The sequence below is a fragment of the Scylla paramamosain genome, chromosome 28, assembly GCF_035594125.1.
Source record: "Scylla paramamosain isolate STU-SP2022 chromosome 28, ASM3559412v1, whole genome shotgun sequence".
Taxonomy (NCBI): domain Eukaryota; kingdom Metazoa; phylum Arthropoda; class Malacostraca; order Decapoda; family Portunidae; genus Scylla; species Scylla paramamosain.
This window is the reverse complement of record NC_087178.1, coordinates 17630472-17652250: the sequence shown is the minus strand read 5'-3', so window position 1 is coordinate 17652250 and position 21779 is coordinate 17630472. Positions and strand designations below refer to the sequence as shown.

At 43.9% G+C, this 21779-nt stretch overlaps 1 protein-coding gene and 1 long non-coding RNA gene across 7 annotated transcripts in view; both read left to right on the top strand.

The window, feature by feature from the left end:
- Window positions 1-6298, top strand: part of LOC135115029 (uncharacterized) — a 23955-nt gene extending 17657 nt beyond the window's left edge. The window contains exon 2 of the long non-coding RNA XR_010275771.1: window positions 5633-6298. This is a non-coding gene — a long non-coding RNA (uncharacterized LOC135115029). The remainder of the gene's footprint in view (window positions 1-5632) is intronic.
- The window catches only part of LOC135115022 (supervillin-like), a 156257-nt gene that overhangs the window by 111140 nt on the left and 23338 nt on the right, over window positions 1-21779 (top strand). For all 6 annotated transcript variants that reach the window (XM_064031446.1, XM_064031449.1, XM_064031445.1 and 3 more), the window contains one exon: window positions 8541-8849. In XM_064031446.1, coding sequence (XP_063887516.1) covers window positions 8541-8849 — 309 coding nt within the window. The remainder of the gene's footprint in view (window positions 1-8540; window positions 8850-21779) is intronic.

Below are 21779 nucleotides of genomic sequence, written 5' to 3'. Positions count from 1 at the left end.
GTGCAGCACAACACCACAACATCAGTACCGTTTTAAAAGAGCCCCGCCTGTCAGCACCTCCAAGTGGGTGTCAGCGGAGGCAGTGATGCAGCGCTGTCATTATTTAATTCTCTCTCCGTCCCTCTTCGCTGGTGCTGCTGCTGCTTTGGATTGTGGTGAAAATATCGACATGCTTTGTTCATCTCAATTCCAATGGTCAGATTGTGGAGTAAAGTTCTGCCTTGACTCGTGATGTGCAAGACAGGATTGTTATCATCTATGTGTGGGTTTCTGAATGAGTGCTGTGATTCTCTCTCTCTCTCTCTCTCTCTCTCTCTCTCTCTCTCTCTCTCTCTCTCTCTCTCTCTCTCTCTCTCTCTCTCTCTCTCTCTGCCACTGTCCTCTAAAGTACCACAAATAGCTTCCGTCCGTGATAAGATAAGATAGCAAAGACGCTCGTGTCCCGCCCTCCCTCTCCTGTGGCGCGCAAGATGCAGTGATGTTCTGAGGTGTGTTAGGGCTCCGCGTGTCTCCTACATCCGTAAAATTAAGTAGGAGCAAGGCCAAGAGGCTCTGGAGTGTCTCTCGTGACCCTTCCCCTCTCCTTTACCCTCTCCAGCTATCCCTTAACCTTGCATCTCAGTGAACTCTTGAAAAAAATAAAATAATAAGTTACACAAGGAGAAAAACTGGGAATATACTTAGATCAGCGGAAAGAAAACGGTGGTAGAATACAAGCAAACGTGGGCATTTCAAGCGACGGGGAGTGAAATAGTGAAAGGGGGAAGTCTGCCAGGGGAGGGGGCACTTCCTTATTGTGGAGGGTGGCGGCGGCGGAGCTTGGGTGCGAGGGGCGCGGGGAGAAGGGGTGTGGCGCAGTAGTAGGATGGTATAGGCGAGAAAACAGGACAGAAGGTGAAGAATGGCTGTAAGGAGCGTATAGGTGAGCACAAGAGGATGGACCTAAGTAGCCAGGAGTGTGTGGGAAGGCCAGACAGACACACGGACGAACGGACAGTCAGGGAGGGAGGGTGGAAGTGGAGGCTACAAGCGGATAACCTACTTGTCAGCGCCCTGCATCATCCTGTCTGTGCCTGCCCGCTGACCACTCTTCCTCCCTTCCCTCTCCCTCGTTCTCCCTCCTGCCTCTCCCGCCCGTCACTCCCATACGCACTTCCTCACCGCACACCCCACAGACATCACAGGCACCACACTAACCTCCACATTCAGTAACGGAGACAAATGTACCTCGTCACAATACAATGAGACATCCTAAGTCTGAAAAGAAGCCTCAATTTCCTGCTTCCAAGTGTCTGGGGGGCTGATGGAGGCTTCCGGGGGTGGGCCATGGGAGGCTATGGCTGGTTAGAGTTGAGGGTCGTCTGGTCGGAGCTTCTAACCCTTCTGCTGCCCTTAAATGTACGATCTAAAGACACCTAAGTGAATTGCTGAATGATGTCCTTAACTAGATGCACGTAAAGTAGTAGTAGTAGTAGTAGCAGTAGTAGTAGTAGTAGTAGTAGTAGTAGTAGTAGTGAGAGGGTACACAATTCACTTTTTTCTCTAGCATTTTTTTTTTTTATTCACATCTAGACAGTCATCTCTTCCAGCATTTTTAAACCCTTATATTTACACAACAGCCACTTAACCTTGAAAAGACAAAACCTTACCTCTTATTATCTCTTTGTCGGTCCAAACGATGTGTACAACAGTGCTCTACGGCAACTAAGTGGTAGTAGTAGTAGTAGTAGTAGTAGTAGTAGTAGCAGTAGTTTATTGACAAAAAAGAAAAACATTGCAAGTAACACAAAAAAAATGGTCTTTGTGTCTGTTTGTCCAACTTGTACAAAATAACATCGTCTAGAGGAGCAAGTGAAACCCAACTTGAATACTAAATCAGGGTTGGGGATGAAAAAAAAAAAGTTCCCTGCAAGTTTTGTATCAGCGTAGTGTTGCATTGTGTTGCGTCAGTGTTAGGAGAGCCTCTCAAGTCCCTCTCAAGACTCAGGGCAACAAACTCCACATGAATATGAAACGCAACTTCCGTACAGATCCCGCTCAACACACTCCTCCTCCTCCTCCTCCTCCTCCTCCTCCTCCTCCTCCTCCTCCTCCTCCTCCTCCTCCTCAAAGATGCACTCCTTGATTACTTCTTCAGCCCTCGAATGTTTATGGGAAGAGAAAGATCAGTACTAGTTGTAGTAGTAGTAGTAGTAGTAGTAGTAGTAGTAGTGGAGGTGGTAGTGGTTGTGTGGTTTGTGGCTGGAAGGGTCTATTCTCTCTCTCTCTCTCTCTCTCTCTCTCTCTCTCTCTCTCTCTCTCTCTCTCTCTCTCTCTCTCTCTCTCTCTCTCTCTCTCTCTCTCTCTCTCTCTCTCTCTCTCTCTTCATCATCACATTCCTCCCTTCTCCTTCCTTCATTCCCTCCTATCAGCGTTTATTGCATCATCCTCACTCATTAGTTTCTCCCTCCAATATTTTCCCCTCCATTTTTTCCTTCCTATCTTTTTTCCCCCTTCCTTCCTTTTTAGGTTATTATCTCGATTATTTTTTTCTGCTTCCTTCTTCCAATAATTTCTGGCGCACGAATTCTATATTTTTTTCTCCTTTTCTTTATCTCTCCTTTCTTTTTGCCCACTACCATCTTATTTTTTTTTTTTTTATTTATTTATTTATAACCTCTTGCTTATCACGTTCTTTTTTTTTCTCTCTCTCTTTTCACTTCCTCTTTTCTTCGCCTCTCTCATTTGTCCATCTTTTACCTGTCTCTTCATATCCCACCTGCTTCCTCTCTCTCTCTCTCTCTCTCTCTCTCTCTCTCTCTCTCTCTCTCTCTCTCTCTCTCTCTCTCTCTCTCTCTCTCTCTCTCTCTCTCTCTCTCTCTCTCTCTCTCTTTTGCATCATTGAGTTTTTGATGAGATTATCATTCACTTTCCTAGTAAATTATTTCTCAGTTCTCTCTTTAGCCATATTTCCTTCTTTCTTTTCTTTTTTTTTTTCTTTCCTCAATCGTTTTCCTGAATCTGCTTCCTTTTTCTTCTTTCGTTACACTTATGAAGTTCCTGGTCTCGTATTTTCCTTAGGTATTACTTTTTTATGTTCCTTGGTTCCTTTCCTTCTTTCTTTTGTTCCTTCCTTCATTAATTCCTTCCTTCCTTCATCTTAATTTACGTGCTTTCACTTTTATTCATATTTTTTTCTGCTCCTTCTTCCTTCCTTCCTTCCTTCCTTCTTCCCTCCCTCCCTCCCTCCCTCCCTCCCTCCCTCCCTCCCTTCCTTCCTTCCTTCCTTCCTTCCTTCCTTCCTTCCTTCCTTTAAATTTCACTTCCCGTCTACCCTCCGTCCCCTTCTTCCTCTCTCTCTCTCTCTCTCTCTCTCTCTCTCTCTCTCTCTCTCTCTCTCTCTCTCTCTCTCTCTCTCTCTCTCTCTCTCTCTCTCTCTCTCTCTCTCTCTCTCTCTCTCTCTCTCTCTCTCTCTCTCTCTCTCTCTCTCTCTCTCTCTCTCTCTCTCTCGCTAGCTGACAGTTCCTCTTCACATCCTCTTATCAAGGAAATGTGGTTTGTGGCATTGATAAATCTGCTTTAGGTAAATGTCCGTCCTCTCTCTCTCTCTCTCTCTCTCTCTCTCTCTCTCTCTCTCTCTCTCTCTCTCTCTCTCTCTCTCTCTCTCTCTCTCTCTCTCTCTCTTTCACTCCTTGCTTTGTTTTCTTTGTTTGTTTTTCATCATCATCTTTTTCTCTTGCTTTTGCTTTATTATCCTTTGCTTCTCCTCTTCCTCCTTCTCCTCCTCCTCCTCTTCCTCCTTCTCTACTCATGTTTCTTGGATATTATGTATTTTACCTTTTCCTCTTTCCCCTGCTTCGTTATATTTTTTTCCATCCTTTCCTTCTTGTGCTTTCTTCTTTCCTTCTTTCCTTCCTGCTTCCCTTCCTTCTTTCATCAACTTCATTAATCATCTTTAAGGATATTTTTTTCCTTTCATCAAAAATTCACCTTTCTTTATCTCTCCTTCTATACATCCTCTTTACTTCTCCTATTTCTAATTCTTCTCTTCCTCACTTCCTCTTGCGTAATTCTCCCTCTCTCCTTTCTTCGTCGTTTACTCCTATCTCCTCTTCATTTTCATTTTCCCCACTCCTCCTCCTCCTCCTCCTCCTCCTCCTCCTCCTCCTCCTCCTCCTCCTCCTCCTCCTCCTCCTCCTCCTCCTCCTCCTCCTCCTCCTCCTTCTTCCATTACTCCAGAGTCTGACCTGCATCATGGGGTCTCAAGTAACGTTGCATGATATTATGGTGCATTATACTGGGAAGAGGAGGAGGAGGAGGAGGAGGAGATGAAAGGAAGGGAAGGAGGGAAGAATGAATGGGAGGTGGAGGGTAATAATTGGGAACGGGGAAGGAAGGCAAAAGAGGAAGATTGTGAAACAGGAAGAGAGAGGGGGAGGGAGGGAGGGAGGGAGGGCTGGAAGGAGGAAGGGGTGATAGAGGGAGGGGAGGAAGAAGGAATGAAGGAAGGGAGAAAGGGAGGTAGATGAGGATTTGTCTACTGGGAATAACGATAGGTAAGAAAAAGTTGCTTGGAAATTGAATAAGAGATAAATGAAATAAAAAAAATGGAGACCACAAAACGAGAAGAAATTAAATGATAAAAATAAATAAAAATCATTGGTCAGTAAATAGAAGCTTTGATGAGTTGCCTAATTAGAAGTGATTATTATTAGCAAAGGAGATGAGTGGACAGGTTAATTGGGAGGTAGACAGGTGGAAAGGGTGATAGGTGAGCGGTAGAGATTAGTAGGGCGATAGGAAAAGTAGTGAAGGCAGAGAGAGAGAGAGAGAGAGAGAGAGAGAGAGAGAGAGAGAGAGAGAGAGAGAGAGAGAGAGAGAGAGAGAGAGAGAGAGAGAGAAGAAGGGGCCCCGAGAGGCACAGCTCAGGAAGCCCACCAATTGGGAGATAACTGACATTACCGGCGGCTCAGTGCACACACACACACACACACACACACACACACACACACACACACACACACACACACACACACACACAAGGGTACGTACTGTACACACAAAGACTTCGCCAACACTGAGTGAAATATTGTAGAAAAGTTATGATAGACGTAGATAGCAGATGGGTTTTTGATGGTGGTTGTTGTTGTTGCTGTGGTGGTGGTGGTGGTGGTGGTTGTGATGGTGGTTACTTATAAGTTACGTGTAATTCTTCTTACTTTATTGCTTATATTACTACTGTTATTTACATGATTATTGATTACATAGATTATTGTTGTTTTTTTAGCATATATCTGTTAGAGAGAGAGAGAGAGAGAGAGAGAGAGAGAGAGAGAGAGAGAGAGAGAGAGAGAGGGGCCTAAGCATATTGTAAATCCAGCTGGAACTAAATCTCTCTCTCTCTCTCTCTCTCTCTCTCTCTCTCTCTCTCTCTCTCTCTCTCTCTCTCTCTCTCTCTCTCTGTAACACAAAATCGAAACAGAAATCAAAACTCGCATTTATTTTATTTACTAATATTCTCATTTACTCTATTTATTGATTTTCCTCTTCTTTGCTATTGAGTAAAAAAAACGTATAGAAAAAGTGGCAAAGAGAGAAAATTTCCTTTCCCACAAAATGATAAAATAATTGAGATTCACCCGCTGCGTGCCAGGAAGTGACTCGCCCCCAGGACAAGACATCAGCTGACTCAGACGTGACTTGACATGTCAGGGTCACGGGAAGCAGAGGCGGCGATGGGTCAGCGTGAAGAAGCAGGTGTTGGGGTGTTGGTGCGCTGCCTCGCTCCCTTGTGCCTCCTTGCTACCCCCTTCTCCCTGTGAATTAGTGAAGTGGAGTAACGTAGAGGAGTATTCAATTAAATTTCAGCATTATAAGTGAAACTGGGAGGTAAAAGGAATTTGTCTAATGTTTTTTTTTATTATTGTTTTTGTTATTGTGATGAATTTGTGTAGTCAAGTAGAGAAATTATGAGGTGAATATCATCAAAGGAAGTGAAATTGATGGTTATATGACTTGTCTAATACCTTGTTTCATTATTATTATTATTATTATTATTATTATTATTATTTTGTGGAGAAATTTTGCGGCTTGCGGCACTGAAACGGAAAATAAACTTCAATAATACAACTGATAAACTTCATGTGCACCTTGTGAATATTTTCTAATGTTATTTGAAAGAACATGAAGGGAAGGATAGAAACAGTAACATAACAAAGGAAAAGAGATAGGAAAGAAGAGACGAAAGAAATAAAGACTCATATGAAAACTCTCTCTCTCTCTCTCTCTCTCTCTCTCTCTCTCTCTCTCTCTCTCTCTCTCTCTCTCTCTCTCTCTCTCTCTCTCTCTCTCTCTCTCTCTCTCTCTCTCTCTCTCTCTCTCTCTCTCTCTCTCTCTCTCTCTCTCTCTCAATTAAAAGACCGCTACAGTACTATATTTTAAACCATCCAAGTAACACACACATGCGGGAGTGACAGGTGGTCTGGGAGGGGCTCGGGGTGAGGGAGTGGTAATACTTGCACTGGGAAGCTGGATAAAAAGCCTGAGTGGGTTGTGGTTTTTTATGCATATTCATAAGGAAGAGGGAGGATGAAAGAGGAGGAGGAGGAGGAGGAGGTTGTTGCTTCCTACTCATTACCAGCATCGTCTTGGTATCACGTTCAACTAATGGTTCTCTCTCTCTCTCTCTCTCTCTCTCTCTCTCTCTCTCTCTCTCTCTCTCTCTCTCTCTCTCTCTCTCTCTCTCTCTCTCTCTCTCTCTCTCTCTCTCTCTCTCTCTCTCTCTCTCTCTCTCTCTCTCTCTCTCTCTCTCTCTCTCTCTCTCTCTCTCTCTCTCTCTCTCTCTCGATGTAACATAAAGCCCACAGCGCCCCCGCATCTCGCTCTCCTAATCCGTCAGGAAACAAACTAACTGCCAACTCCTTCCTTCCTTCCTTCCTTCCTTCCTTCCTTCCTTTCATTATGTATTTTATTTCCTTATTTTTCTTTATCCCCTTTTGTATCCTCCTTCCTTCCTTCCTTCTTCCCTTCCTTTCATCCTTTCTACTCTAGTTCTCTCCTTCCTTTCATGTTTTCTTCTTTTCTCTTTCTTAATATCCTCCTTTCTTATGCTCTTCCTTCTATTCTTCCTGTTTTCGCTCTCTCCTTCCTCCCATCCTTCCTGTTCTAGTTATTTCCTTCTTACATAATTTCTTTCCTTCATACCTTCCTTCTTGTTCTCGTTCTCTCCTTCCTTCCTTCCTTCCTTCCTTCCTTCCTTCCTTCCTTCCTTCCTTCCTTCCTTCCTTCCTTCCTCCTTTCCTTCTACGTATCCCTCCATCCCTCCCTTCTTATTAAATTTCCTTCCTTCTATCCTTCCTTCTTTCCTCCTTCCCTCCCTTCTTGCTATCTTACTGAATTTCTTCTTTCCCTCCTTCATTCATTAATTTCTTCCTGCGCTTTCTATCCCTTCCTTCCTTCCTTCCTTCCTTCCTCGATCTCTCCTTCTCCCTCCTAACTGAATTCCTCCATTCCTTCCTTCTATTCTTCCTTCTTCCCTCCTTCCCTCCCCGCCGTCGCTCTTTATAGGACACTGTGCTGTTACTGTCCCATTGCTGCTGTTGTTGCTGTTGTTTTTGTTGAGGCAAATGAGAAAGGCAGTGAACCGTTGGCGCTGCTCGAAAATTCTCTCTCTCTCTCTCTCTCTCTCTCTCTCTCTCTCTCTCTCTCTCTCTCTCTCTCTCTCTCTCTCTCTCTCTCTCTCTCTCTCTCTCTCTCTCTCTCTCTCTCTCTCTCTCTCTCTCTGTCTCATTTTTTTTATTGTGCTCAGAAAAACTGTCAAAGATGTTGTTGTTGTTGTTGTTGTTATTATTATTATTATTATTATTATTATTATTATTATTATTATTATTATTATTATTATTATTATTATTATTATTATTATTATTGTACATCTTTGATTCCAGGTAATGCTTCAGGTGTGTTTGATTCATGTTTCTTCTTCTTCTTCGTCTTCTTTGTCTTCTTCTTCTTCTTCTTCTTCTTCTTCTTCTTTATCATGACCCGTCGTAGCTCTGATGTCAATATGGGAGGTCACATGCATTCGTAGAAAGTTAAATGCATTACGAAGCGAAACGAAAATAAAAAAAAAAGAAAGAAGAATAGAAAAAATAAACAAATGATACCGAATGGGAATAACAGAAACGAGAACATGAAAGACGAAGAAAATTAAATGCATAACGAACAGAAACAAAATGTAGATAACAGCTAAATGGATGATAAAAAGGAATAGCAAAACGGAAAACGGGAAGGAAATGAGTAATAAAAATAAAAAAAAAGATGGGAAGTAGATAGATAAAAACAGACAATAACAAATAAATGGACCACAAAAAAATAAATAAACATATAAATTAATAAAAAAAACAGGAAACACGAACTCAATGGAAAACAAAAATAAGAAAACAACAAAAAACAACAAGTAAGTAACATAAAACAGCAACAAAAACCTTTAGTACTTAGAAATTGCCAACGTGGTTCCTTGCTTGCGCCTCACTCATTCCCCTGTTCTTGCCCTTGTATTCTAGGCGGAGCATGGTGGAGCTGCGGAGCATTGAGCGAGCCACAGATGTCACTTCCCTCGCCCACCAAGATGCCAGCGAGTCCTCCTCTTCCTCCTCCTCCGAGTCTTCTGATGGGCAGGTGAAGACGACCCGCACGACCACCACCAGCCAGATCAGGTCGTCCCACATCAGCTCAGAAATGAACGCCTCCCAGATCCTTCGGCAGAGTCCTATCTTCAGGAATAAGACTTCCTCTCCCTCACCTGAGCAAGCGATAGGGGAGAAGGCCAGTGTTAGGAGCGCCTCACCTGCCTCCCAGACCATCAACGCCAGGTGAGTGTCAGGTGTCGTGTGGTGCTCTCCTTCTACACCCCACCCCCCTTCTCTCTCCCACCTTCTCCGCTGACAGCTCCACTTACCTGCCTCTTCCGGCCTGGTTGCTCTTCTCATGCCCTGACTGATGTTTTCCCTCGTTTCCCCTCACCTAACATCTCTCTCTCTCTCTCTCTCTCTCTCTCTCTCTCTCTCTCTCTCTCTCTCTCTCTCTCTCTCTCTCTCTCTCTCTCTCTCTCTCTCTCTCTCCGTCTTTTCTGTCTTTTTCTCCATTTCTCCCGGTCTTCATCCTCGTTTCTCTCCGCTATTTCTCTCATCTTCCTTCATGATGTTTTTCTCTTTTTTTTTTATCTCTCCATCCCTTCTTTCATTTTCTTCTGGTTTTCATTTTTTTTTATCGTTCTTCCCGTCTTATGAATGTCTTTATTCTGCTTTTTTTTAGCATATTCCTACAGCTATTCCCGCCTTTCATCCTTTCTATTTTTCTATCAGTTCTTTTCTTCCTTTCTCTCATATTTTCCTTCAGCTCTCAATACACTCCTTTCCTTCACCTTTCCCAGTCTTCATCCTCCTCTTTCTCTAACCGTTCCTTCCGCCTTTTCCCGTTCATCACCCCTTCCTCCCGCCCGTCCCTCCCATCCTCCCGTCTCCTTGGCCCTTCCTGCCGCCCATCCTCCGTGACACGCACCCGGAAGACGCCTATATCTGTCTGTTTAAGGGCGTCATACATCTATATTGGGGTTTGTGACAAGTGGGGATAGATAGGCTAGATTAGGTGATATATTAGCTTAGGTTAGGCGGGACATCTTGTGTAAAGGGACTAGGAAAGAATTAAAGCCATATTCTTGTAAGGGAAAGGGAAAATATACAGAAGCTACAGTTAATGAGCTAGGTTAGGTTAGGTGGGGCATGGTATCTCCTAATGGACATTGAAAGGCACTAAGAGAGCACTAAAGCCTTAGTCTCGTGCCGTAAAAGGAAATCATGTAAGACTGAAGGAAAAAAAATAAAAAAATAAAAAATAACGAAGCTACAGTTGATGAAGTTAACAGGCATGTACACAACACACTGTATTGTTACCCTGTTAAAGAGAAGGAGGAGGTAAGCTTGCGTTAACACCGTGTCAATTATCAGTGTAGATGCCACGTGGGGCGCGGTATTGTGATGTCCCTCAGCGGAGAAAAACCAGCGAGGGGAGAAGCGCGGAGACAAACACGAGTGGATCAGACGAGGCGCACGATAGGGAAAGTTAATCACGTGAAGGATGACTAATGATGAGACGCACAGGAACACCGAGACAAAGAACTGCAAGGTGAATATTAATAGTGCAGAGGGACGAGTGGCCGGGCAGACAAAGAGTGACCGAAAGGGGGAAGGCGTGAGTGATAGCGAGACCCGGAGACTCCCACGCGGCGAGGCAGAGACGGACAGAATGACCAGCCAGGCAAACCGAATAGACGGGGAGGAAAATTGAAATTAAGGGAGGAAGACATGAAGAAGATCGGAATTGACAGGAGAGAGAGAGAGAGAGAGAGAGAGAGAGAGAGAGAGAGAGAGAGAGGAGAGGAGAGGAGAGAGAGAGAACACCACCACCTCAAGAGCTGATGCAAACACCAGCCACCCAGCAGCTGATTTTGCAATAAGGCAAGACCGCGTGTGGCTCCCTCGTCACTGAGCCGCCGCACCCTCAGCCGCCACCTTCAGGAGCGGCAGGGACGAGCCAGAGCCGCGCGGGGTGAGGCGACATGCACGTGGGGGGAGTGAAGGGAGTGAAGGGAAGGGGCGCTACGGGAGGCAACGATTAAGATACAAGTGATGGGGCTTCCGTCTCCTGCCAGCGTGCACGAGTCTCCCTTCACTGGTCTCCCCTCCTCCTCTTCCTCCTCTTCCTCCTCCTCCTCCCTGCTGTCAACACCCTCACCGCCGCTGCCACATTATCGCCGCCACCATGATCGTTGCAAACACCATTACCGACTCTGTTATCACACCGTTTTTTATCTCCGCCACACTCGCACCACCACTGCCAATGTCATCACCACCTCCACTCACCACCACACGCCCATTTTGTTGTGTTATGGCGTTCATCTCCTTCCACTTTTTTTTGTCCATTTTTTTTTCCCCCCGTCCTGCGCCGACCACGTGTGACAGTGCGCTCCTCACTAGAGCCTCGTAAGAACCAACGCCGCTGTTTTGTACTTCATTTTCATCCCTTGCTTGTAGAATTGTAGCCTTTATGTATCTCTCTATCATATAAAAAAAAGGCGGTAGATAATTTAATGTGTAAAATAACCATCCAAAAAAAAACATAAAAAGGTAATATTTATAAACCTTATTTTGCTCTTTGAAGTTAATAGAATTGGATGTAAAGGTTAATAAGCATCGTAAAATAACCTTTGGACGGTTCCTCTCTCTCTCTCTCTCTCTCTCTCTCTCTCTCTCTCTCTCTCTCTCTCTCTCTCTCTCTCTCTCTCTCTCTCTCTCTCTCTCTTTGAGGTGGCGTCGAGTAAAGTGACACAATCCCGTCTTGAACTAGGAAGCTTCGTGTCTCAAATCCCACATAATTCTTTCCGCTGAAGTTCCTGCAGCCATACAACTCCCCTGCTTTGCTACACCTCTAAAGACGTGTACTGTGCATCATCCTCCCTTCCCTTGTCCCTTCTTCGGCTCCTTCCCTTCCTACCACAACCGGTAAGCAATGTTTCGAAGCTTCGGTCACATGGACACATTATTTCAGTACTGAGGATAATTCAAAGCTTCAAAATATCTTGTTATTAAGCAGAAGAGGGTTGATAGAGCTGCGACATTAGTGGACGAGTGTTGTAACCCAAGAATCACCAAGAGGAAATGAAACACGTAAGAAGGAAGAAATTTATTAAAAACAAACGCATTTCCTTAACCACAACAGGGTCATGCAAAGAAGAAACACACGACACGAGTTGCTGGACATTATTTCCAACGCCTTCATCACAACTTTTATACAATCTTACGAATAATGCAGTCTTGTAATGGTATCCAGAAGAAAACCTTGCTGTGGTACTGAAAGGGTTAAATCAGTCAGTCAGTTAACCAATCAATTAGTCAATCATCATCACTCTTACGTTGTGGTCTAATAAGGACTGTTTTTCAAAGGCTATAGGGATCAATATACGGGATCTCGCTGGTGTTTCTCTTGATGGCAGATTAGAATGTTTGTTTTGCTGTGAGTGGAATCATGAAACTAATCTTGAGTACGGGCCTATAGAATTATTGTTAAAACTGTGGCTAGGATCATGAAATTGTCTTGAAAACCGGCTTAACTTGTCTCTTAAATATAGTTGAGGTAAAACAGCGAAGATTATATAAAGTCAATGGCGCCTCACTCACTGTTCATCTATCCATTCATTTCCGACCGTGACACATGCACTTATCCACAAGAATCACGGAAACTGTCCTGAAAACCAGATCAATATCAACTAGACCATGTTAAGAGAGAGAGAGAGAGAGAGAGAGAGAGAGAGAGAGAGAGAGAGAGAGAGAGAGAGAGAGAAAACGCGGAAACCTTAAAGAAAATGAAGACAAGTGGCACCTCCTTACCTACTCACCTATTCATCCATTTCCCAACGCCATGCCCGCCACCCTTCACAGCCCACTTTCCACGTGCATTTCCCAACACAGACACATTTCAACTCAGCCCAGCACGCAGCACCCCCAACCCCCTCCGTCCATTCTTCAGGTTTACCTCAGCAAGCCTCATTATCATGTCTTGTGATCTTCAGGCCTCGAGGACAGTCCACCGTGAATACATTGTCTCGAGGCTCCACCCATTGTCTCTCCCGGCCCGCCTGTCACGCCCCTCGTCCCTCGTCCCTCCCAGCCACGCACTACAACGCTTACCTGCTTTTCTACGTATCTTGGAGACTCTTGAGGTTTTCCCCATATATTTATATCCCAGGTGGTGTTGCTTCATGTCGGCTGCTCTCTCCGTTCGTGTGTTTCTCGCCGTCTGGAAGTTGTGGTGATAGTGCGTCTGTTGTTTTCATTCCGTTACGTTTATTTGTCTGCCATGAGGTGTTGTTAGCCGCACTTCACCTACAAATGTTTCTGGTTCTCAAAAATCCGTTTCTTTCGTGTTCCTTTCCTCTTGACCAGAAAGAAACACGTAAATGTTCCATATTCGCTTCACTGGAAGGGAATTAAAGAGCGAGTTTTTATCCTGGTAACTGGAAAGAAGTATTTTTTACATTTGATATTTTTTTTGTGCCCGGTTTCCCAGAAAGAAAGGAAAGGATGGCACATTTTTCTTCCCGCTGACTGAGAAGGAAGGAGTGAATGTTTTTCTTATTTATTGGAAAACGAACGAGCGAATTCCTTCTCTCTCTCTCTCTCTCTCTCTCTCTCTCTCTCTCTCTCTCTCTCTCTCTCTCTCTCTCTCTCTCTCTCTCTCTCTCTCTCTCTCTCTCTCTCTCTCTCTCTCTCTCTTTCCAGCAGCATCTGACTGACCACCTCGACCTGCTGTGAGGGGGAAGGGGAAGGGAGGGGGGAGGTAAATTTGTAAGTCAAAATTGCTATTGTCCCAAACTTTTCCCTTTACCAGAGATACCCGATCGTTGCCTACTGCCCTTCCCTCCCTTCCCTCCCTTCCCTCCCTTCCCTCCGCTGCTTTCCTCCTCTCTGCCACCTTCCCTCCTGTCATATGCCATGTGTATCACCGCGTATCAGAGAACATATACCTTAGGGCAGGTGTCCATCAGGTCCTCCTCCTCCTCCTCCTCCTCCTCCTCCTCCTCCTTCTCCTTCTCTCCGGTTAGGTAGACGTCAGCGGGAGGTAGCGGAAGAAAGACGTGAAGAGGTTCCTCGCTTCTTCCCTCCCTCCCTCCCTTCCTCCCGCCGTCTCCTTCCCGATAACATCATCACAGCTTCACCTCCCCCATTTTCCTGGCAATTTCTCTCTCTCTCTCTCTCTCTCTCTCTCTCTCTCTCTCTCTCTCTCTCTCTCTCTCTCTCTCTCTCTCTCTCTCTCTCTCTCTCTCTCTCTCTCTCTCTCTCTCTCTCTCTCTCTCTCTCTCTCTACGACGATGTGTGAAAAATGGTGTGCCTTATGTAGGCCTCAAAATTTTTCTTGGGAGATTTATGCTGAAATAAGATTGGATAGAAGTTAGAAGAGAGAAGTTGTTATGTTATTCCGTTTTCTACGAAGGTAGGTGATTATTAGCAAGGAGGGGGAGAGAGAGAGAGAGAGAGAGAGAAAGAAAGAAAGAAAGACGACCACATAAGGCTTCTCTCTCTCTCTCTCTCTCTCTCTCTCTCTCTCTCTCTCTCTCTCTCTCTCTCTCTCTCTCTCTCTCTCTCTCTCTCTCTCCTTTCGTAAATGTTTGCAGCCATTGTTCGATTTTTTACTCTTATTTTTCCTCTTCTTCTTCTTCTTCTTCCTTTCCTCCTTTCTTCCTCTCCTTCGTCTGTGTTTGCGGCAATTGATCGAATATTTTTTTATAGCCTCCTTCGCTTCCTTTCTTCTTTGTTTTCTCTCTTCTCTTTTTTATTCGTTTTTTCGTTTCCATTCATCGTTCGTTTTTCTTTTTTTTCTTCTCTTCCTTTTTTAATCGTTTTATATTTCTCATCACTTCGGCTTGTGTCGTTGTCTAATTATTATTATTATTATTATTATCATTATTATTATTATTATTATTATTATTATTATTATTATTATTATTATTATTATTATTATTATTATTATTATTTCTTTTCTTTTTTTTTGTTTATTTTCTTTTTTTACTTCCCCCTCACTTTTTTTCTTCAGTGTTTGCGGTTCCACGACCTTTCTCTCTCTCTCTCTCTCTCTCTCTCTCTCTCTCTCTCTCTCTCTCTCTCTCTCTCTCTCTCTCTCTCTCTCTCTCTCTCTCTCTCTCTCTCTCTCTCTCTCTCTTTGGTGAGTAAGGAGTAATAAAAATGGTAGTGGTGATGGTGGTGGTGGTGGTGGTGGTGGTGGTGGTGGTGGCGGTGGCGGTGATTTCAGTTCCTTATTTTTTACTTTCTTTCGTTATATCGTAAAGGTAAATTCGTTATAAGGTAAAGTTAGATGCAGGAATATATTGAGTGATGTACACGTAATGGCAGTGTTATAGAAGCATAGTAGTTTCATGGGGGAATGGAGTGGTAGGTGTGTTGATAGTGGCTGTGCTGGTGGTGGTGGTGGTGGTGGTGGTGGAGGTGGTGGTGGTGTCGTTATTAGTAGTGATGATGGTGATTGATGGTGATGTAGATGCTTATGTTGTTGTTGTTGTTGTTGGTGGTGGTGGTGGTGGTGGTGGTGGTGGTGGTGGTAGTGGTAACCTAACTTAACCTAACCTCACTTCACCAACACCACACACCACACACATCAACCACTGTCAGACCTACACAACTTAGTCTGACCTATCATAACCTCACCTCACCTCACCTCATCCACACCACCACACAACCTAACCTAACTTAACATAACCAACCAAACTAGTTACCTAACCTCACCTAATCCACGCCACACACACACATTATTGCTGTTGTTGTTGGTGGTGGTGGTGATGGTGGTGGTGGGGGTGGGAGTGTTCCCTCGCTGACGTGGCGGCCTCCTGAGTGATGGGGCGAGCAGCAGAGTCCCTTTTCCCATCACGTGGTTCGCAATAGATGAATCTTTAAATCAGTGAAGTGCGTCAGTTTTAAAACCCACAACGGAGTGGCGAAAGAAAAAGAAAACCACACGCAAAAAAAAAAAAAAAAAGATGGAGGGGGAAAAGAGCGAGCGAGAGAGAGAGAGAGAGAGAGAGAGAGAGAGAGAGAGAGAGAGAGAGAGAGAGAGAGAGAGAGAGAGAGAGAGAGAGAGAGAGAGTGAAAAGGTTCCACACAAAGGCATCTCTTTAAACATCGATGCGTGTATTAAAACTTTTACACGCGCACGTACAGCATCGGAACTTTTTTTGTCCTTTACTAGAGCAGCGATGAAGTTAATAAAAAAAAAAATAAAAGGAACACTCATGCATGAACCATTATATTGACCAAGTGCAGTTTGTGTTTTGAACGAGTTATTTCTTTATGCATTGAACTGACTGAGGCCTTTCACAACCACCACCACCACCACCACCACCACCACCACCACCACCACTACCACCACGACCACCATCGCTTATACTTCTACTACTACTAATTTTAACACTATTACTATCACAACACCTGCTGATTGATATAAAGGTGCTGCACAGATGTGTGTCTTGGGGATCACCTGGAGAACGAGAGAGAGAGAGAGAGAGAGAGAGAGAGAGAGAGAGAGAGAGAGAGAGAGAGAGAGAGAGAGAGAGAGAGGGTGGGGGGATAGGACACAGCGCGCGCGCGCGCGCGCACACACACACACACACACACACACACACACACACACACACACACACACACACACACACACACACACACACACACACACACACACACACACACACACACACACACACACACACACACACACGAGTAGGGAATGCACGAGAGAGAGAGAGAGAGAGAGAGAGAGAGAGAGAGAGAGAGAGAGAGAGAGAGAGACCGGCCATTACAGGTAATTGACCGGAAGTTGCCGAATAGGAACCACTGTCAAGTAGGACCGTCATCTTCCTTATCCTTCGCTTCCCCCTATCCCCATCACCCATCACCCATCCATCACCCATCACCCATCCATCCCCCATCCCCCATCCACCACAAAAGAACCCATACAATCCATTTTTCATCCCTGTCCTACATCCTTCTTCCAGTCCATCCCAATCCAGCACAATAAGACTCATTCATATCCTTATCCCATCCACCACCACCACCACCACCACCACCACCACCACCACCACGACACAAGGACAGGTCACTGAGTAACACCTGGGCGGCATCGTGACCCACCATGAGGTCATTATTTCCTGCAGAACTAGAAATTACTACTACTACTACTACTACTACTGCCTTATTTTCAGTCACTTTATCACTCTACTAAAACACGCACCACGATAAACATCACAAATGAACACCAAGAGACTTTAGAAGGAACACTGATGGAACTCGAATCAGCCATGGCAGAAAGACAGGTTGCCATCAGGTGCAGAATAATCACCTCGTTGTACCTGCATATGTATACTATTGTAGCATGGATACCTGAAGTCTTATCCCACTACAAGGCACTCCAGCAGATCTCCTTGAGTACATGGAGAGGTGAAACAGCGCCGATACCCACACTGGGCGGGGAACAACAAGGCTTGTATTCAGAAACGCTTAGCTCTCTCACCACGACTATTTTCAAAGACCACAGAGATGATCAACCTGATTCTCAAGAGTGTTTCTCCTATTAATAATATAGAAATAATATTAACTTATCACTAAAACTATAAAGACACTCTTAAAAACGCGTGGAACTTCAACTAGTGGGGTCTTTTGAATGTAGTGGAGGTGCGGCGCAGAAATGTTTCAGATTATGGTCCTAAAACAGAGGCTGCAGCAGAGGCAGTAAGATGATGCTGCGTGAGGCAACAGCAGTAAAAGAGGCACTAGAGGCGCGCCAGCAGAACACGCAGCAATAAGTGTACCGGGACGAGGAGGCAGACGAGGAAATAGCGCAGTAACGTCAGCAGGAGGCGCAGACGGAGGAGGAGCAGGAGCAAGGGGGAAGAGAAGCGGGAGGAATACGAGTAATGATGTAGCAGGAACAGCAGGGGAGTTACAAATCAGAATCATAGATGGAGTAGAAACAACAGCAGAGGCGTTAGCAGGAGACGCAGAAGAAGGAGCAGGAGGAAGAGGACGAGAAGAGGGAGGAACAGTGATGTAGCAGGAAGAGTTGAAATAAGTATAATTCAGAGATAGAATATAAACAACAGCAGTAATATAAGCAGAAGACGGAGGAAGAGGTAGAGCAATAACCAGACACAAACAGCAGGGAATTGAAAACTACTGCAGCTCATAGGTGGAGTACAAACAGCAGCAACAACAGGAAGAGAAGGAGAAGGAAAAAGAGAAGGAGGTGGAGGATGATGAGTAACTTAGTAAAAACACCAGAGAAATCGTTAAAAATCACTGATTCGTATATATAAAAAAATATATATATATAAACAAGATTAATAACAAAAGCAGGAGGAGGAGGAGATGGAGGAGTAACAGAAGAAACATCATTATAATCAGTAGATGAAAATATAAAGAGTAGCAACACCAGCAGCAGGAGGATCAGGAGGAAGAGGAGGAACAGCAGGCAGCAGGAGCGGATGACGGGAGCAGCGGTGGTGGCGTCTTGTCAGTCTTGTTTAGAAGATAATTGGATGAGAGAGGGGCAACGTGCGCTGGCTTCTGCTTCACCCTGCCTCCCCCTCACCCTGCGCCGTCATCCACACCCTGTCTCTCTCTGTCTCTCCCTCGCACATCCTTCCCCTCACTCCGTATCATCCGCACAGTACCTGCCCACCACTTCGCTTCATGTACCTTACCTCTACTCTATTTGTACCGCGTCCTCTTCTGTTTCTTCTTGTTCATAATGTGTCACTGTCACTTCAGTTCATTTTCAGCCTTCCCTCTTCTCATCATTTCCTCTTTCCTTCATTTTCACCTTTTCATTTATCATTTTCTCGCCTTGTCCTCTTCCCATACTTCAATTTTATTTCGTTTTCATCGTTTCAGGTTTAAACTTTACTTTTTTTTCATGTTATCCACTTATATTTCCACTAGAACTCCACCCTGTATCTCCACCGTCCTGCTCCGTCCACACACTGGCTCCACTCACGTCACCTCACCTTCCACCCACATCCACGCATCATTACCCACCTTTCCTCTTCTTCCACCAGGCCTTTCCTCCGTAGTCTTTTTGCATCTTGTACTCAGAAACCCCCATTAAGTAACAGATAAGGAAATAGATGATTGAATATAATGGATGAGAAAAAGAGAATTGTAGCTGTTATTTGACATTGTCCCTAAGAGAAGTAGGAACTCAATTGTTAGGTAATGTAAAGGTGAGAAATTTATAATGAGAAAAGCTTTTATTGATTATCGACTGGGAATGTGAAAAGATCTTTGTTTAGAAGCGAAAGGAAGAGAAAGGAAAGGAGAAATAAAAAAAGGAAATTGAGGAGGTCATTGTTTTGCGTTGAAAAAATAAACAAAAAAAGTTGAGAAAGGAAAGAGAAACGAAGAAAAAAAGTTAAAAAGTTTGTTAAGTATAAAAAAAAAGACGAAAGAAGAAAGAAATAAAAAAATATGTTATTCGTAATTGTTGAACACGAAAGTTAGGAAAAGTAAGAAGATATTTGCTTTCATCTTGTACTCCTCCTCCTCCTCCTCCTCCTCCTCCTCCTCCTCCTCCTCCTCCTCCTCCCATCCTCACTTTAATTCCTCGGGTACAGGTAAGCACAGGTGTGTTCGGAGGCTGCTCAGGTGTGCTATAATCGACAGGTACTGATCGACATGACCTCTTAGGCTTTCCCCATTTCCTCTTCTTCCTCTTCCTCTTCCTTGGCCCCCTCGTTCTCGTCTCCCTCCTCCTCCTCCTCCTATTCATGTCAATATATTTCTATTTTTACCCCCTTCCCCCTTCGTCCTTTTTTTGTCCTCTACCTTTCAATATTTAATTCCGTGTTGTTGTTCTTGTTTCTCTTCCTTTTTTTTTTTTTTTTTTTTTTTTTTTTTTTTTTGTACGTTTCCTTTTCTGTCTTGTTTCAAATTTTCATATTCCTTTACATTGTTCATCTTTTCTACTCTCTCTCTCTCTCTCTCTCTCTCTCTCTCTCTCTCTCTCTCTCTCTCTCTCTCTCTCTCTCTCTCTCTCTCTCTCTCTCTCTCTCTCTCTCTCTCTCTCTCTCTCTCTCTCTCTCTCTCTCACCTTTTTCGTTCCTCCCTTTCTTAGTGTATCTTCTCTTTCACCTTATCTACTCCAAGTCCTCCTCTTTCATTCCGCTTTAATCCTCTTCTTCGTCATCTTCTTCGCCCTTTTCCTTATTTTCAATCTTTATCATAATTTTTCCGTTCCTCCTTTTCCTCGTATACTCTCCCTATTACCTCTTTCACCTTATCTACCCAGCTCCTCCTCCTCTTCTTCCTTCCCCCCTCCTCTTCTTCCTCCTCCTCCTCCTCCACCTGTACAGATATTCGATAATGCTCACTTACCTGGTTTAAGCTCTCCGTGAGTCAAAGGTACTGAGCCTTCCCGGGGAGAGAGAGAGAGGGATAAAAGTGAAGTTAAATAAGATTAGGTTAGGTTAGGTTAGGTCAAGTGGGGGGAAAAACGACCTTCTCTTTACATGGGATCCGTGGATGAGTTTGTATGCTTTTCGGAGTTAAGACGAGGGATTTAGGTAGAGCATTATAAGGTAACAGGATTTGTTTTGTGGGATTTTTTTTTTTTTTTGGAGAATGATCCGTTAAGTCTTGGTTTGGATGCTTAAGGAAGAGAATTTGCAGCCATATTGTTATTTATGGTTAAGGAAGAGAATTGCAGTCATATTTTCTTGTTTCTATGTTTAGTTTAGATGTTTTTTAGGGACAAAGGAAAGAGTTGGGGTAGGATTTTGTTAACAGTGCGTTCAGTTTGGATGTTTTATGGATAAGTGAAAGAATTAAGGTTGGTTGTCGAGTAGTAGGTTGAGTTAGAATGGTGGATGTTTTAGGGATAAGAGAAAGGATTAGAATAGGCTATAATTATTTTTTTTCCAAGGTAAAGAAGATAATTATGACAGAAAACCATAAGGTAGCAGGAAGTATTAGTGAAATATGAATGAATGGCTCACGAAGACTGCTTGTGTGTGTGTGTATGTGTGTGTGTGTGTGTGTGTGTGTGTGTGTGTGTGTGTGTGTGTGTGTGTGTGTGTGTGTGTGTGTGTGTGCACGTGCCTACACGCACACACACACACTGGCACACGCACGCACGCTATCACAGGTATGGGCACGATACCTGTGGGAATGTGTACCTGGTCGATGATTGATTCCTGTTAATGAAACTCCTGATGTGTTCGGCTCATGGATTTACCTCCTCCTCCTCCTCCTCCTCCTCCTCCTCCTCCTCCTCCTCTCTTCCTTCCTTCCGCTTTCGTGTTGGTCTTTCCTTCTTTTCTCTTTTTTCTCAATTTTTTCCTCCTCCTCATATTCTTTCCTGACCTTTGTGCTTATTTAGTTTCATTTCCTTTCATTTGTTTTAGTTGTTATTATCATTTTTTTCCCTCTTTTTTTTCTCTCCTTTAATCTTTGTGTGCATTTCTTCCCCCTTTCCTCTTGTCGTCCTATATCTTCTTTCCCTTCCCTTCTCCCTTTATTTTCCTTTATTTCTGTTTATTTTTTCTTCCGTTATCCTTACTATCGACCTTCTTAAACCTTCCTTCCCTTCCTTCTTCCTTTATTTTCTTTTATCTCTCTTCATTCCTTACTTTACTGTTACTACTGACATTCTTGTGCCTCTTTATTTAGTCATTCCTTTCCCTTCTTTTTCTTTCTTCTTTCCTTCCTCCATTCAGTCATTCATTTCTGCGTGTCTTCATTCCTTCCTTTTCTCTTCACTCCTTTTTTCCTTCTTTTCTTCCTTCCTTCATTAATTTTCATATTCATTCATTCATTTTCTCCTCATTCCTTTCTTTCTTTTTTTTCTTCCTCCTCTCTTTCCTCCCTTTATTCATTCATTCAGTCAGTCAGTCATTTCTGCTTTTTGTTCATTCCTTCCTTTTCTCTCCATTCCTTCCTTCCTTTTTTTATCTTCCTTCTCTCCTTCCTTCCTTCCTTCCTTCCTTCCTTCCTTCCTTCCTTCCTTCCTTCCTTCCTTCCTTCCTTCCTTCCTCTCAAATCAATGGTCGTATTTTTAAGGACATCCTCGACAGTCAAGCTAAAGGACCAATGAATTATTATTTTAGTCTTGAAACTTTACCTCGTTGTAACAAAAACAGATTTCTCCTGCCTGTAGTTTTCACCTTCAATTCATCCTGACAGTTTGTA